This window comes from Sarcophilus harrisii, chromosome 3 (genome assembly GCF_902635505.1).
Source record: "Sarcophilus harrisii chromosome 3, mSarHar1.11, whole genome shotgun sequence".
Classification (NCBI taxonomy): domain Eukaryota; kingdom Metazoa; phylum Chordata; class Mammalia; order Dasyuromorphia; family Dasyuridae; genus Sarcophilus; species Sarcophilus harrisii.
This window is the reverse complement of record NC_045428.1, coordinates 404270805-404289635: the sequence shown is the minus strand read 5'-3', so window position 1 is coordinate 404289635 and position 18831 is coordinate 404270805. Positions and strand designations below refer to the sequence as shown.

The 18831-nt window shown below is 35.1% G+C and overlaps 1 protein-coding gene across 6 annotated transcripts in view; it reads right to left on the bottom strand.

Annotated features, from left to right (window-relative positions):
- Positions 1–18831, bottom strand: part of LRP2 (LDL receptor related protein 2) — a 233801-nt gene that overhangs the window by 156912 nt on the left and 58058 nt on the right. For all 6 annotated transcript variants that reach the window (XM_023499266.2, XM_023499267.2, XM_031960509.1 and 3 more), the window contains exons 5-9: positions 7904–8014; positions 7622–7735; positions 6642–6758; positions 5155–5298; positions 4342–4461 (exon numbers count right to left, since the gene is read on the bottom strand). In XM_023499266.2, coding sequence (XP_023355034.1) covers positions 4342–4461; positions 5155–5298; positions 6642–6758; positions 7622–7735; positions 7904–8014 — 606 coding nt within the window. The remainder of the gene's footprint in view (positions 1–4341; positions 4462–5154; positions 5299–6641; positions 6759–7621; positions 7736–7903; positions 8015–18831) is intronic.

Here is an 18831-nt window from a genome sequence, read left to right as displayed (position 1 = left end):
AGTTTTTGAGAGCAAATATTCCTAATGTCTCCTGGGCTACAAATGTTTGGAAGCTTTGTCTTTGAAGTCTTACTTAAAAATAATTTTTTAATTAAAAAGTGTCCAACTTTTAGTCACTAGAATCAGGTTTTGTTTTCTAGACAAGGCATGGGAATGAGTGAAAGAAAAACTTCCTAAGTCTTATCATTAATAATATGAGAGGAATAAAAAAGGGAGGAAAGCTTTAGCATCTTTACCAGATGAGAAGAGGGCCCTGATTTATAAATAAAAGGACAAAAGCCAAGTTGCAGAATCTGAAGGCACAGAGAAACCATCAAGGAAAAGTATGACTTTGTTAATGTTTATTTTTTACATTATGCCAGTCTTCATGATCATGTTTATTCAAGTAATTCAAGGAATCTGGTAGAAAGGGAAAAACATTTCTATTGGCACACTTCTTATATGAGAAAAAAAAGTCAAATAAAAATTGATTAGTTTCCTTATTTTAAAAAATTGGTTGGTCTCATAAAAAACAAAAAAAAAAAAGATTGGTCTCATAAGTTCACAAATAAAGAAGAAAGTATGTTCTTTATAAAGAGATAAAAGTTGCTCCCTTGTCATTTAAATTAACATGGAAAAGTAAACAGCTTCAGATGTACAGTGCAACTGACATCCTCTGAAAATCAAATGAGCGATACAAATATAAATTTAGATACAAATATAGATACAGATATATACACTTAGATAACAATGTACACAATCAAGAGTCTTCAGGGATCTGAGAGAAAGTGACAAGTCGAGAACACCTATTGCTAAACATTTAGGAAAGAAAAAAGGATAATAAACAAAGGTATTGGAATAGTTTGACATTGGTTTAGGGATGATGAAAACAACAATGATAATAGTTAACATTTATATAGGGATTACTCTGTGTTAGGCACTATGCTAAGCACTTCACAATTATTATCTTATTTGATCCTTACAATAACCCTGGAATATAGGTGCTATAATTTCTCGAGTTTACAGATGAGGAAATTGAAGCAAACAAAGATTAAATGACTTGCCCAGAGAGACACAATTGGTCAAATTTGAATTCAGGTCTTCCTGATTCCAGGTCTAATGTTGTACCTACTGCATTGAAAAGCAATTTGTTTTACTAAAAAAAGATGGCATCTGCTCTTCAGGAAATGAAAAATAGAAAAGTTAATATAATACTGATAATGTCTTATGCTTAGGGATTTCTATTGAGTCTTTTTCTATTAAAAAAATAAGAAAAGGACTTAGAAACTAAAAAAAAAAAAAAAAAAAAAAGATTGCCATGGCTAAGTAGGGAAGGTGGGGAGCAGAAGGGAAAGACAGAAGGCTCAACATTTGTCAAGGTGATAGGGCAGAACCAGTAAAGTTGTTAAATGCCCATGGATTTATACTATCACAAGAAAAAGGGTTATTTACTTGGAGATACTAAGAAGCATAAGAAAGGAGAACAAAGATAAAAACATTAATCTGAAAATTGTTTTAAGATGAGTTGAACATATATAATTTAAATGATATGAACAGTTTAAAGAATGTTTTATATCTTATTAAGGTCAAGGTAGTTGCTGTAGTGAATAGAGCACTGGATTTGGAGATGGGAAGACTCATCTTTCTGAATTCAAATCTGTCCTCAGATACTCATTAGCTATGTGATCCCAGATAAATCACCTACCCTCAGTTTCCTTGTTTATAAAATTAACTAGAGAAGGAAATGGCAAAACATTCCAGGATCTTTACCAAGAAAACCCCAAATGGAGTCATAAAAATTCACATATAATTGAGACATCTGAAGAATATCAAGTGGAGATTTTAATATTAACTACTTATAAAAATCAATTGGTTTGGGTTTTTTTTTTTTTTGGTTACTCTTAGGAATTTAGAACTCCTGATTATCTTGAATCCCTCAGCATTAAGCATTGGACTTTAAACTTGAGTTGCCATCTGAAAAAGGAATAGCACAGTTACTGGCACTATTGAAGATATGGCCCTGATATGAAAAACCCAAAATATATCTACTTTACATGCTACGAGGACAATTGCAATCAGATTAATTTACCATTTTAAAAAAATCACTTTTTTCCTGACAAATAACTAAAGCAGAAAAGTGAGCATTGGAGCTATAGCTTACAATATTAAGTAATTTAGTCAAAACATTAAGAATTAGAATATTTTCTAGGCATCTCATAATAACTAGAACCACGTCCTATTAGAATTGCTCTTGACTCTCAATAGATAAGAAAATCACTATCATTCAAGAAGAAAAGATCATCAGAAGCTAAAAGTAAAAGTATTGAGACAGAAAACTAAAGTTTTTCCTAATTCATGCTCTTTTTACCAAGGCTTCAAAGCATCTAAATTTGAATGAATCAATCTCTGCAAAAATATCTTTCTAATAATGAGAATGATTATGCACCATTCCTTGGTATTCAGATATCAAGGAATCTCAAAATTCTAGTCAATATGAAAGGATGGTGGATTCTAAGTCTTAGAACTAGGAAGACCTGAGTTCAGTTCCTGACTCTGACATGTAATGATTATGTGACTCTGAACGAGTTACTGAATGTGACAATGCCCTTATCAACTTCTGAGATTATAAATTTAAGAGAAAATGCTGACCTGCATTGGTAGAGAAAGCTTCCTTACCCAAGAGTTTCTTTTATGAGTAAAATCACAAGTACAGTTCTACTCCCATCCTACTAAAGGACAAAGTAATATTCCTGAATAATTCTCAACTATATGTTCTTTAGGAATCCATAAGGAAATCCCAAAGTACTTTAGTATATAGCTTCCCAGCCTCCTCTTACCAGATATCCCAGGAAACAAAGGTGATTGACTTTTCTTTTCTTATTTCTCCTTCCCTATGCCTTCTGCCAGGGACAGTAGTAATCGTTCTTTGATCAAATCATCATACACCAGAAAGTTAAAGTAAGAAAAATAAAAATAAAAAAGTCTGGCCAACAGACCCTGAATAATTGGGAAGTAAAAAATAACAATGTAAATCTCACTCCTCTATCAATAAAATTGCAATGCGATTTAACAATGAAATTGTAAATTTTAATTTCATTATAAATTTGTAAAATTACATTACAATTCACTAAAGTGCTTGCCTCAATTATTAGATTGCAAATTCCTTGTGGATAGAGGTTTAGTTTTGCGATTAGGGAACTCTGGCTTCATTTCCTATCTCAGAGGCATACTCCTGAGTGATTATCGAAAAGGCACTTGATTTTTTTAAATTCCATGGGCAACTTTTTAGGGTACTATGGTAGAGGAAAAATGATGGATTTGGTTCTGAATTCAAGTGTCAATTCTGCTACTTATTTTCTGCATGACCCTGACCAAGTCATTTAACCTCCAACATCTCGAATTTTTTTTAATCTATAAAGAAGTTGGACCAAAAAGATTGCTTCTAGCTCTAAAGTTTAGATCTTACGGTTTGTAACTTAAAGACAAGTTGCCCATCTGTATTCACAGATAATTTCTACTCTGAAGGATCCCCATTGTGATGAAATGATAGATACCCTCCTCCTTACCTGTAGGGAAAAACTCTTCTATTTTTTTCATCTCTACAAATTTCTTCTCCTTCCTCCTTCTTAAGTAGAGAAGATACTCAATGAATATTTATTGGATTTAAGTTAATTTGTTGAATTGAATGTTCAAAAGTCCCAGTGATCTCAATTACTTTTATATATCCTAATAACAGATTTGGGAAGACATTTCATGTGCTGTGTCCAGTTCTGTGCTAGCCATTACCAGGAACATTCAAAAGGAAGGCTCATCCTACTAAGAAGCATTTTTTAAGCATTCCAAATATGTAAAGAAAGAAAACAATATGGAATTCCTATCTCTTATTTGCCATTTACACACACATTGGCTTTGAGGTATCTGTCTAAGATTTCCTACAAGTTATCTTCACCACTCTCAAAATTCTCACTGAAGACCATTCTTCCATTTATTATCATGTCATCACCTCTACAGCAGCCAGGGTGGCACAGTGAATAGAGTGCTGGACCCGGAGTCAGAAAAACTCATCTTTCTGAGTTCAGGTCTGGCTTCAGACACTTCCTAGTTGTGTGATCCTGGATAAGTCACTTAACCTTATTTGTCTCAATTTCCTCATCTGTAAAATGAGTTGGTGAAGAAAATGGGAAATCATTCCAAAATCTTTGCCAAGAAAACCCAAAATGGGGACATGAAGAGTCAAAAAAAGACTCAACAACTGTCATCACCTCTAACCACAAATAGAAATTCCCTAATATCAATTATTTTGACCCCAAAAATTAAGCCCATAAATACTGTTACATATGGATTCTCCCATTCTTGACTTACCAACACAAGTCCGGCTGTCATTTGAGTTGATGACATAACCTTGGGGACAGTAACAAGTCCCTCCAGTTGGAGAGGAGTGGCAACGATGCTGACAGCTCAGAGTGGCACACTGAGATATATCTAAACAAAGAAAGGCACTTTTAGCAAAATAGTAAGCACAGCCAATTTTCCTACAAAGTAATGGATTTTTTTTCCTTTCTAAAATCAAGAAGTATAGAACAAGGACATTCAAAATTGTCATAGTAACTTGCATGTAGTTAATAGACACTAACTCAGTACAGTGTGTTTTATTTTAACCAAAATTAATCTAATGCTTACAGCTCAACACAAAACAATGTAATGACTATAAAAAACAATCTAAATTTACATCCCATGTCTGATATCCCAACACAGATTTTCTGATTAAATTTAATGCTACCACAAGACTGCACAGTATCATGGAAAGGGTACTGAATCTAGAGTCAGGTGAATGGGTTCAAATCCTGTTTCCAATGATTAGTAATGTTGATGACCGTAAACACGCCACTTTTAACTTTCCAAGTCTTCATTTCTATAAAATAGAACCTGCTTCCCAGGACTATTGTAAGGATCAAATGAGATAATATACAGAAATTATCTCACTATGCTTTGTAACTTTACAAATTTCACTTTATGAACTTTAAAGAACTTTATAATGAGTTAGTATCATAATTTTCTTTTTTTTCACAACATAGAATAGCTACTCTCTAATTCAATCTTATACTTCTTGTATACTTCTACAGAAATCTTATACTTCTTGCATGATGATCCAGTTCTGACAGCTCTTATACTCACTACAGTGTCTGCCTGCAGTCACATTGGTCTCATCTTCTCCAGAAGGGCAGTCTAATGTCCCATCACAAAGTTTTTCAATTGGGATACAGTGCCCAGACCCTGGACAGGCCCATTCTCCTGGGTAACACTCATGATGACCACTTTCTGAACAGAAGAGGGGAAAAAAGTATGAAGTATTTCAGATGATAAAGAATATTTTTATACTAGTAAAGCAAAGCCAATTTATTTTTTATTTTTTAGTCCCTGGCAATAGAAGCCTAGGAAACATGCAACAAAATAAATAATAGATAATCCACATATAATCCACAAATCATATTCAGCCAGTATTTTAAAGTGGCTCTCTCACTAACATTTTGTCAGAACTGATGAATAATAAAATTGATTAACTTAAATTCAGTTTCTTCTTCTTATCCTTGTATATTTATATTTAGGACCACAATACATAGAAGCAGTGTCTGCAATAGGAGACAAGGCACCAGACACAGACAGATTTTGCTTAAGGGCATGAGCACAGTGAGATTATTCTTGAGTACCTCAGAAATGAGAGAAAAGAACTTCCAGCAATTAGGAACTATGAGTAATACCTGTGCCACATGTGCTCTTTAAGCTTGAGACCACTTTCCCCTAGACTGGGCATTTGCTTGTGAGAAAATATGTCACAGACTTTTAGGAAGATATTTTATATCATCTGTTCTTATGATAACATTTTAGTATGTATCCTTTTCTAAAAGTACCTATCCTTTCTATTTAAAAAAAGATAAGTTAATTCTTGGGGCATATAGGTGGTGCAATGGATAGAGCAATGGATCTCAGAAAGACTGAGTTCCAATTTGACTTCGGCTTGCTGTGTGACCCTGGAACAGTCACTTAACCTGTTTGCCTCAGTTTCCCCATCTGTAAAATGATCTGGAGAAAGAAATAGCAAACTATTTGAGGATCTTTGCCAAGAAAAACCCACAAGTTAGGCATGACTGAATAACAAAAACAACAAAAAGCTAATTCTCAACTGATATTCTTCAGAGGAAACAAATCAATAGTTGTGAGCCAATGGCACTAGATTATCACCTTCAGATCCCTCAGGAGCATACCTAGAACATTGGGATCTAAAACTCATCTATGAGAGTGGAAATTGAAATAAGAATACTCTAGATCTTGTCTGGGCTATTAATATTTAATAAATGTTTGAGTTGAGTTAGTATGTGTCAAGTCTGTTGAGGGAAAAACAATAGCACAGATGTGCAGCTGATTATATGTTTAAGAAACATTGATTTTTTTAATTTCCTTTGCTGACTACCTGTCCAGGTCACTGTTGTTGTTACTCTAATCACTGATATACCTCAATTCCATCATCTCTTAGTTGAGGAACAACTCTGAATATATATAAGTTCTAGTGAGGAGAAAAAGTATAAGTACTGAAAAGTATTTCACATAGGAAGAATATACTTTGCCCCAGAAAAAGTCATCTGAGAGAGAAAACCTCCACTGACCACATCCATTTTCATCTGCATTATCTTCACAATCATCATCACCATCACAAATCCAACTTTGATGAATACAACGGCCACTTGGGCAAGTAAAGAAATTTCCTCTGCATGTTTGATAGGCTATAGAGAAAGAACAATAACTTTACTCCTCATATAGAAACCATAAATAACAATTAAATTAGAATCATGGTTAATAGCATGATAAAAGGAGAAGGAACTTTGGAAATTATCTAATCCAAGTTGCACATTTTATACAAGTCCTGAAATCAGAGATAAAATGTTATGCCCAAAGTGATACAACTACTAAATAACACAGATCTAAGTCTAAAATCCAGGTTTCTTGACTCCAAGTTCAGTCAATCCAAATTTATTAATTTTGTGTCAAACACGCATCAAGAATGTGAGGATACAAAAAAGGCAAAAAATACAGCCCCTGCCTTCCAAAAGCTCTCACATAGCATAATGCTTGGTACATAGAAAGTACTTTTTCATTCACTCATTCTTTCATAATCTAGTGTCTTCTGGAATTTCCTTCATTGGCTGCCAACTTCCATCTGACAGGGAAAAGGGATAAACCCAACAAGGAGTTAAAGTACAACAGAATAAATGCTTTCCTTTCCAGTATGAACTTTACCAAGTCTGCTGTTTTAGTATCTTTAACTCTAGCATTTCATATAAGTATTTAATAAATGCTTTTTCACTCATTCATTCTTATTCTATACTCATATGTTTCAGCAATTACTCCTAAAAAAAATTAGGAGAATCCAGAATTCCTAGAACTAATATACCAATAAATAAATAATAAATATGAAGCTTTCCCCACCTTATGGTAGATTATCTTTGGAAGAAAAATAACACCCTCATTATTTTCTGATTCCAAAAGCTATCTAATTTAATACCTCTTTTGTTTCAGAAGAATGAATAGGGTGGTTTTAAAATGTTAGCTCTGAACAATAGGGCCCAAAATAACAAAATCACCGTACTGCAATCATGTTCATCACTCTGATCTCCACAGTCATCATCATGGTCACAGACAAAGGATCGAGGGATGCATTCTCCATTGGCACACTGAAACTGGGTATTCAGGCATTTCTGAGCTAGGATACAAGGTGAGAAAGGGAAAGAAAAAAAGCCAATTTCATTTCTACCATTCAAATTAAGCTGAAAAGGATTCTAATCATTTTTATTTTATGGAATATATATATATATATATATCGTGCTTAAAAAGTGAACCAGTCACACATTGTGCCCTGAGTGCTACTTACTGCAATTGACTTCATCAGAGGAGTCCCGGCAGTCCACTTTCCCATCACACTTCTGACTTGTATTATAACATGCCCCATTGGCACAAGTCAACTGCTCACAGACTGGATATTCTAAAGGACGAATGGAAAAATATATTTATTCTAACCCAATCCAATTCAGAGGAGAAAGAAAGGAGAGAAAAAGACAGAGAGACAGAGAGAGAGAGACAGAGAGACAGAGAGAGAGAGAAAGAGAGAGAGAGAGAGAGAAGAAAAAAAGAAAGAAAGAAAGAAAGAAAGAAAGAAAGAAAGAAAGAAAGAAAGAAAGAAAGAAAGAAAGAGAAAGAAAAAGAGAGAGAAAGAAAGAGAGAGGAAAAGAGAGAGGGAGGGAGGGAGGAAGGAAGGGAGGAAGGGAAGGAGGGTAGGGAAAAAGGAAGGAGGAAAGGAAAGAGGAAGGAGGAAAGGAAAGAGGAGAGAGGAAAGGAAAGAGGAGGGAGGGAGGGAAAGAGGAAGAACGGGAGGGAGCAAGGAAGAGGGAAGATCTATACAAGCATGAAATATTATGGCATCACTGTATTGTTAACATTATTGTAACTATCCCATACACAATTCTGCCTCTAAACAGCAGTAGGAGAGACCCTGGTATAGTGGTCAAAACACTGAACTTAAAGTTAGTAGAGTTGGTTTTAAGCTCAGACTCTGTCATTTACTAGCTGTATGAGCTTGGGTGAGTCACCACCTTTCTGTCTGTTTTCTTATTTGAAAAATAGCACAGTTACATTAGGTGATCCTTAAGCTTCCTCCATGTCTGATGTTTTATGACTGCTCTGAGCTTCAAAGTCCTCAGCTATGAAAATGAGTAACTCACATTTACAAAGTATTTAAGATTTGCCAAGTACTTTGCATATATTAGCTCATCTGATCCTCTTAATAACCTTGGGAGGTAGCAATACTGTTATCTCCACTTTACAAACGAAATAAATGAAGCTAAGAGATTAAATAACAGAGGCACATATAATTAAGTAGATGTCTGGCACAGCATTTGAAGGAGCAGTTAGATGGCATAGTATATAGAACTCTGAACTTGGAATCAGAAAGACATGAGTTCAAATGTAGCCTCAGATGCTTACTAGCTGTGTTGACCCTGGGGCAGTCACTTAACCCTGTTTGCCTCAGTTTTCTCATCTGTAAAATGAGCTGGAGAAGGAAATGGCAAACCATTCCAGTATCTTTGCCAAGAAAACCTCAAAAAGGGGGCAATGAAGAATCAGGCATGACCAAAAACAATTTGACAACAAAGGACCATTTGAACCCATAATTATTCTGACTCCAGATCTAATAGTCTTTCCATAACACTGCCTCAATTGATCTCCAAGTTTTCTTAAACCTCAACAATTCCACAAGTCTTTGTAATGAAGGTGAACTTGTTCATAAAATACACTTCAAAAAGTATTTTAAAACCTATGCATTTAGCTTCTTGTTTGTCTCAGGTTCCTCATCTATAAAATAGGGATATTTTCACTTTCCTCCCAGGGTTGTAATAAGAATCAAATGAGACAAGCTAATCTAAAAGGGAGAAAGATGAGGATGAAGAGGAAGAGCAGGAGAAGGAGGAGGAAGAGAGGAGGAGAAGAAGGAGAAGAAAGAGAGAAAGAGAAAGAAAGAAAGAAAGAAAATCAAATGAGTATTTAGTATAGTGCATGGCACATAGTAAGTGCTATATAAATGTTAGATATTATTATTTCTATCATGACATTTGCCTTTGATTCTCCTGTTTTCCTGATTTAATTAAAGATCATATTTATAGTGATTCTACATAGAACACATTGCCTTCAGTGGTTTAACTAAAAGAAAGTTTTATTTTAGCTCATCTAACTTGGCTAGGCTCCTAGAAAGAAAATCTGTGGTTAAATTTTAAAAATCCAGTGATTCAGAAAACCAAGAACCACTGTTGTATTTTCATGCTCTCCTCAGCTTTAGTGACTAGGTTTGAGATTCTCCAGAGAAATGTAGATCCATTCAAATGATTTCTGTGATGATCTCAAAAGAAGGCTTTTCTAAGTCTGGTAGCAATGGGTAATATCCTCTTCAGAAGCTGAATGAAATTTCTTTCAGTTAAAATCTTTCATCTATGAAAAAGGCATTCTATAAATTTAGGAGGTTATTCCTTTTAATTACAAGTAACAAATTCTTGTACATTTTTTTTTCTATTTTTGAATACAATGAAGCAAATTCCTAACTCTTTGGAAAGTACTTAAGCTTGTATCTTGTGTCTTGTTAAAATACAACTATGGTGCCAGTTTCTATAGATTAATAAATTTTAGAATTTCTGAGGGGTAAGGGAGATCTTAGAGATCCTATTTCCTTATTTACATGTGTATATGCAATATGGAAACAAGAATAACATTTTGTAGTATGCAATACATGGAAATTCAAATGGCAAAAATAGCTAAATAAAATTGTACATCTAAATTGAATTAGGGCAAGAGTATAGAACAGTGGAATTTGTGATAGATTTGGAATCATGAAAAACCTCTATAATAAATGACCCATGGTAAATCATAAGCACTTTGAATCTCCTGTCTCTCCATCTGTAAAATGGGAATAATAACATTTGTACCATGGAATAGTGGAGAGAAAGCAGGCCTGAGAATTCAAGTCTTATCTTTGACACATACTGGCCATATGACCCTGAGAAATCTAGTTAACCTCTCAATGCCCCCAGGCAACTAACTCCCAAAGATTATAGAGTCATTGTTGATCCCCACTGATTAAATGGGCTCTTCTCCCAGGCTCCTCTCCATATATGGATATGTGTATACTCATGTATGTCTGTATATAATATTTATTTATTTATTAATCTTTTATCCGTTTATTTGTGTTTGTGCTGCACCCTGCACACTACTAACCTCACAGCATTGTTTTGAGAAAAGTTCTTTATAAATGTGAAAGCTCAAGGAAAGGGAGGGAATTAACTCAATTTTTGCTTTACTATCTGTTTGCAGTTTGTGATGGTAGTTTTTTAAATGTTTTTTGGGATGTCAGTGTCCCTTCAACATTATGGTTGCAAATCAAACTGACAAGTCACACAACTGTTTACTTTCCTTTACACATAAATCACTCCTTAAGTCTTAGATATCTTAGGCACCAAATGATACTATGAAGGAATTCCCCTCCCCTGATTTACCATGATGACTCTTAGAGCAAACATCTTATCAAGGACATTAAAAGCAACTGCACTATAGCCAAGAAAGATCTCTTGGGCACTCCAGTAGTGCAGTCTCTGTCTGTCTCTCTGTCTTTCTATCTCTGTCTCTTTTTTTCTCTTTGTCTCTCTCTCTGTGTCTCTCTCTGTCTCTTTCCTCTCTCTATCTCTCTGTCTCTCTCTATCTGTCTCTGTGTCTGTCTCTCTCCTCTCTCTGTCTCTCTCTCTCTCTGTGTCTGTCTCTCTGTCTCTCTCTCCTCTCTCTGCCTCTGTCTGTCTCTGTCTCTGTCTCTGTCTCTCTCTCTCTCTTCTCTCTCTCTCCTCTCTGTCTCTGTTTCTCTCTCTCTCTCTCTCTGTCTCTCTCTGTCTCTGTGTTTCTCTGTCTCTGTGTCTGTCTTTGTCTCTGTTTCTTTCTGCACACACACACACACACACACAGATAAGCTGTGAGGAGAGTGGAATTTATTAGGCCTTGGGCTCTGGCAGCTCCATTTATGATTGTGATTGTAGACTTGGGGACTCTGAGGCAAATTTGTTTGACAGGTCTCTTGTTCCCCCCAATCCTGCCTTTTGAGAGACCGTTTCATCAAAAAGAAAGGGAACGAACTAAAACAGCCCACACTGACACGACTTTAAGATTACTGACATGCTCATTCTCTAAACGAACAACAAAGCCCAGCTCGGTGTCTTCAGGCAAAGTCTTGTGATGGTCAGAGGTCAGCAGTTTGACACACCAAATGAATGGAACGCTTTCTTGTCTCTATCCATGCTGATAACGAATCTCTCTCAATCAAGCAGGGATCGCATTGCCCCCTCCCCACACACACCTCACGGATCTCTCCTACATCCTCAGACGAAGATTTGCCCCACACAGAGCAGATACAACAGGATGCTGAGAAATGAGGCATTGGCCCCAAAGTAGCTTAGTATCAGGACTAGATGAAATTCAGCCAAATATTTGGTAATACAAAAAAAAAGGATCACCTCCCCCTTCTCTCTTTTGGGGACCCACACAAAAGAATGAGTCTAAACTGTGCACAGTTTGTGCTGAACTTCCATCCCTATTGCTATAAGCATTGCGTTAATTAATGAGCTTTTCTCTGACCCAAGAAAGAGAAGGCTACCATCCCGTTACCTCCCCATCAGGCTGTTTCTGAAAGCTTGCTTGTTTGTTTGGCAAGACTAAGTCTAAGCATTGTAACGTTTTTTCTATAGACAGATCTGTCATGCCACTGAAGTGCACCACAGAATTTTAATCAGGGGGGAAATGCACATGGATTCATTTAGAATATACACATGAATACCAGGCAAGGTCTTTATTCTGGATTTTCTCATGTGAAATCTGTAAGGATCTTAGTCACTAATCCACAAATTTTAAAGCTTAAAGTAAAGAAGTAAATGTAATATTTTATGCTTAAAAATTCAAGTTTATTCATTCATTTATTTAAATATACTCTTGGATACATATCCCATTTCAATGAATGTTCATGACAAGTTTGGAACCACTTTAAAAAAAAAAATTCCATATTATGGTTCTGTTGCTTCCACAAGATTAGAGTCTAGTAGACCAAGACATATATCTTTTTTTAAAATAGTCATTAAATACAAACATTCCTTAAATTAAACAGCAAAGAAAAAATAATTCTAGACTATATTTTAAATTTCATATGATGATATGTGGCACTTTTTCCCATATTTCACATGTTTATAGACATGTATCTATATGTTTCTCTGCTAACTTTGGCATTAGCAATCTAGCTGGTTAAAATAAAAAACTAAATCATTGAAATGATAGCTTCCATAATTTAGGAAGAAAAAAAAAACTTCCCTATTCTTTCTATGTAAAATCAAAAATAGAATTCATAATTAACTGTAAAAATAATCATCTTAAATAGAACTTAGTTTGCATTTCTCTTATAATGAGACTTCATGTCATGCCTCATTTTTGTATTATGTGTGTATGTGACTTGTCTTTCTATTAGATTACTAGCTCTTTGAAGACAGGGACAATCTTATTTTACAAAGATTAAATAAGACACAGTAGGAGCATGGTAAGTATAGTAAGTAGGAGTAGTGTAAGAATAGTTGGTAGAGAAAACATGGTTTTGTGACTTCTTTATCTTCTCCAAATATAAAAATTTAGCAGTACAAAAAACTAACAGAAATGTTAATGTGCTGTAAGAGCACATTAGTGCTATATATATTCAATAATTAGGTAGTCATGTTCTTGATTACATTTATCCACAGTGCTTGACAAAATTGTCAAAAGAAGATAAAAATGGAAATATACATATTAAAGAAAGAGATTGCATCTAAATAGACTTATGTATATAAAGTTCAGCCAAAAGGTCCAAAATGGGCAATGGATAACATACTTAATAAAACCCTATTTTCTGTTTATAGCTCTCAGTTTATCCTGATGGTTGCCTTGACCCTAAAGCAAGCTAATATGTGCAGAGGAGAGATTTTTTCACTTGGGGATTATCAACTTTTTAGTTTGGACAGCAACTCTTAGCTCTTGAGTATTACCAACAAGATTCATTTAGTATTGGCTAAAGATACACACACACACACACACACACACACACACACACACACACACAATGAGGAGAAAATTAGTGAAATGGAATAGAAAAGGCACAGGAGGAAGGGTGCAGAGATAGAACAAAAGAGTGTGGGGGGAGGGTGGATTTTTCTCTATTGAGATCTATCAACCTCATTAACCCTAATACTGAGCTACACAAGTCCAATTAGTGTCATTGGCAAACCTAAGGAATCTATAAGGCACATAGGATATGAGGGAGAGTAAGAAGAAAAAATAACAAGATGAAAAAAATAGCTTTCAATAATGAGTGTGTGTATCTTTCTATAATATGGTGGTAGAGTGCCATTGGGGCAGCTAAGTGGTACAGTGGATAGAGCACCAGGCTAGAATCTTGAAGATCTGAACTCTTATCCAGCCTCAGACATGCATTAGCTGTGTGCCCCTGGGAAAGTCACTTAATCCCTATATACCTCAATTTCTCACCAGTTTTTTTTTTTTTTTAAGTGACATATTGGAGAATATTCTTTACCTTCAATACTTTAAAGAAAACTCTTAGGTAAAAATCCATGGGGCCATAAAGAGTTGATCATGACTGAATGACTGAAGAACAACAGTTTCATTAGACTATTTCCTTACTCAGTTCCAAAGGTTACCTACTTCTGTTATTCTTCCATGATCCCAAAGCTATCAAGGGCAGTTTCACTTCTAGAAGTTCTCCATCTTCCAATCTTTCCCTATTCCACTTTAAAAATATAGATATTGTCAAGTCTAACCACAACAACTTTTACTACAGTTCTTCCAAGAGTAATAGTTGGACTCAATATAAAAATTCTAAAGAATCCCATTATCTTTCCAGAATGTTAGGGAAAACCAAGAGAGGCTTTAGTGACCCCATTGATTTCAAATGTGGGAGATAGATTCTATCCTTAAATTATAATTCTGAAGCATCCTGTCTCTAGTAATAAAATATAAAACAGAAAAGAGCATGAAGAGAGAGAAACATGGAGCAAACTGAACACACAACAACAATATGGGTCAGAGGACAAGCACAAACATTTCAAATTGAACCTCAGGTCAAACGTTTCCATTTCACGTATTGAGGAACAGGATATGTTCAAGAGCCTACCTTGGTTAAGCATTAGGAGACATGATTTATCTCAGCAATTTGGCTAAGCAGAGCTTGACAGAAAAGACTTTGCGAGAAACCTGAAGCTGGTTCCACTACTTCCCGGAGGCAACAGTATGGTCATTTTCTAAAAATAACTAGAAGTATAATAGTTCAAGCACCCTTGACACTAGAAACCAGAAGGATAACTTATTGCTCTAGCAAGAGGGACAGAGGGAAAAACTTAGAGTAATGAATCAAAAATGTTTGTAAAATGCAAATCAAATATTCATGGGCTGGGATCGTAGGAGATCAGCATCTACTGAGTATGTGTGAATGGCACTGTGCTGCGTACCAGCCTCTGTTCAAAATGATATACTCTTTCACAGGACAAAAGTATCAATCAAGAAATGCAACCTGAGCATGACTCTTCTGTGTGTGTGTGTGTGTGTGTACACATGGGAATGAGTACAAATAAATATGGGCTCTTCCTTAGGCTCTGAATGGTTATCCAAGTCAACCTGACTCTGGGAATCCCTGGTTCAAATACCATATTGTTCAGGAGCCTCTCTTTGTCTGACTAGCTGTTAGTGCTATATCTTCTAAAGTTCTCTTCCAGATGCTACTCTGTATTTGTCTTGAATGTTCCTATTTATAAGTTAACTCCCTCTGCTAAGGTGTAAGCTCCTTGAAAGCATGTTTTTGGAGAGGATTTTGTTCTTTTTGTTTGCTATTTTCTTGTATTCCCAATACTTAGTATAGTGATTAAAACATATTTAATAAATTCTTCGCTATTATATATGTGTATCTATATTATACATATATTATAGTTATAGATGTGTATATACCTGTATATGTGTACCTATGTGCATATATATATATATATATATAGTTATTCAGCCATTTTTCAGTCATGTGTAACTCTTTGTGACCCCATTTTGGATTTTCTTGGCAAAGATATTGGAAAAGTTTGCCATTTTCTTCTTCAGCTCATTTTATAGATGAGGAAATTGAGACAAATAGGGTTAAGCGTACATATAGTTAATGTCTGAAGCCAGATTTGAACTAAGGAAAATGAGTTTTCTTGACCACAGATTCATCATTTCTGTGAAGAAGAGAGACAATCAAGAACAAATCTCATTTGGGCATCACAGAATCCCAGAAGCATAAAATGTTGATATTGGAAGCAACCTTTAAAAATCACCTAATCAGGCCAATCTAGAGAACAATTTGGAACTGTGCCCAAAGGGTAATAAAACTGTGCCCTTTGATCTAGCAGTGTCACTACTAGATCTGTATCCAAAGAGATCATAAAAGAGGGGAAAGGACCCACATGTGTAAAAATGTTTATACCAGCTCTTTTTATGGTAGCAAGGAAGTGGAAACTGAGTGGATGCCCATCAATTGGGGAATGGCTGAATGAGTTATGGTATATGAAAGTAGTAGAATACTGTTATTCCATAAGAAATTATAAGCAAACTGATTTCAGAAAACCCTAAAAACACTTACATGAACTGATGCTGATTAAAGAGGACAGGATCAAGAAAATACTGCCCAGAGTAACAGCAAGTTTATGCGATAATCAACTATGTTAGCTTTTCTCAGCAATGTGGTGATCCAAGATAATTCCAATAAATTTGAAATGGAAAATGCCATCCACATCCAGAGGGAAAACTATGGAGATTGAATGCAGATCGAAGCATACTATTTTCAATTTTTTTTTGTTTGTTTACTTTTTCATTCTCATGGTATTTTTTTTCCTTTTGTCCTTTCACATGACTGATATGGAAATATATTTTAAACAATTGTACATGTATGGCCTATATCAGATTGCTTGCTGTCTTGGAAGGAGGAGGTAAAGAAGGGAGGGAGAAAAAAAATTTGCAACTCAAAATCTTACAAAATTGAACATTGAAAACGATCTTTATATATAGTTAGAAAAATAAAATACTATTGAGAAAAAGAAAAAAGAAATCATCTAGTACAATTTCTTATTTTAGAGATGAGAAAGCTGAAATCCAAAGAAATTAATAGGCCCATGGTCACTGTGCTAGTTTGTTGTTATTGCTAGTCATTTCATTGCATCCAACTCTAGTTAACTGCCACCAAATATGGAATTCAAAGGAAGATATGGTAGAAGGAGCAGTAATCCTCTTCGGGAGTCTTGCTATTAGCTCCCCCAACTTTCTGAATCCAGAGACTAAATTTGGTCTACCCCCTAATTCCCCTTCACCTGCTATTCTTAATCAGGCTTAGGTAATGGGGAAAAGAGGTTTTAAATTCCACAGAACAGGAAATCAATAGGAAAAAACTTCCAAGGAGAGCACAACCCAGTAGCCCACCAGATCAGTGCCGTTGATAATAAACAAAAAAAGCTGCATTTTAACAAGAAGTTTACATTTTCCTTTGGCCTTCCTAAGAATCTAAAAAGAAGTATCTAAGATCCCCAAAGACAATTAGTAGTATTTTTACTCAAAAAAAAAAGTCACTCAGCAAGTTAACCAGTAAAATAAAATGATCAATTTACTTAACTAAAGGGAAACTGTAGGATTCTAGTGCAGCCCAAGTCTTTCCAATATACTAATTAAAGGGCCTGCAGCTACAGCATTGTTAGGATGTTTATCTTAGCCTCTGCATGGGCAGTTTTTCCTAGCTGTTAATCCCATTAGCAGTAAAAAGGACATGGCTTTGAATCTTTCGATCCCATTTTTTAAAAAAACACACACAACTGACAAGTTGCTTAATATCAGTTGACATTTTGCAGCGGACCAGACTATATAATAATATAACCTAGACAAAAGAAAAAAAATGAGTTTTACCTCTTTTTAAATTTTTAATTACCTTGTATTTTATACTACTTCATAGTTGAAAAGTACTAAATCAGTAGTTTTTCCATCTGTTTACATACCAGATAAAATAACCAAACACACAAAAATATGCTTGCAGTCAGTTATCTGCCCAATGTTTTTTCAAGGATAAACTCTTTAGTAGTATCTGAATATTCCCACCTTCCATAATCTTCTCCATTCTTACTCCTTTAGTCATCTTTCCTCTTAATTTACCAGGATTACATATTGATTTCCTTATCCTTCATTGTTATTATTGATAAATATCACCCCAGAACAAAGTCGTCACTTTTAATTTCTATTTATTCTCAAATGTTTCTCAGGTCACTTCCACTTCTCTATTTGATCTATTGAGTGCCCATTGTATTGTAAAGTATTTCTATCTTCTTACTTTCACTTCTTCAAACTAATTCTGGGAAACCTGGTTTTTCCTTTGATGGCACTACTTCCCTCAAAATTTTCTTCTTCTTTTTGCAATATATATAGGTCAATATCATTCTTCCCCACAGATTCAGTTTACTTAAATAAAGATGACTTCCAATCTGACCTCTCCCCTGAGTTCTAGCTCTCCATTTCCAGCTGCTTAATGAATATCTCCACCTGAATGTCTACTGATATCTCAAATCAAGTATATCCCAAATTGACCTCGTCTTCTCTCTTATATAAACAATATAATTGTTTATTCCTAGGGGAAAAAAAAGAAAGACACAAACAAACAAACACGGAAACAGCTGCTGGTCCTGACTTAGCTATTTTTGTTAGTACCATCATTTTCCAAGTCACGTAGGCTCAAAATCTTAACGTTACCTTGAGTTCCTGCCTTTCCCTTACCTCCCACGTCTAAGCAGTCCTCAAGAACAGTCAATTTTTCCTCCATAATGTTTCTCACATTTATCTTCTCCCTTGATTCCCATTAACAACATCCTAGTTCAGATTCTCTTTCATCTATATTTCCAGCATTTCCCACTAATCAATCTTTTGTGCTTGTACTAAATTAAGTTCTGAATGTACAATTTTGATTAAGTCACTCCAGTTTACAGAGTTTTATAGGCTCCCAAAGGAATATTGAAAGCCTTTAGATATCACCCACTTTTCAAACCTTAACTCACATTATCTCCCCTAAGTATCTCACCCTCCAATTAAGCCAAATTACTTTTTGTTTCCAAACATATGCTATTTCCAACCTCTATATTCTGGCTTAATTCCTCTACCTAAAATGTCTTTCTACCACTCTCAGTTTCTATCATC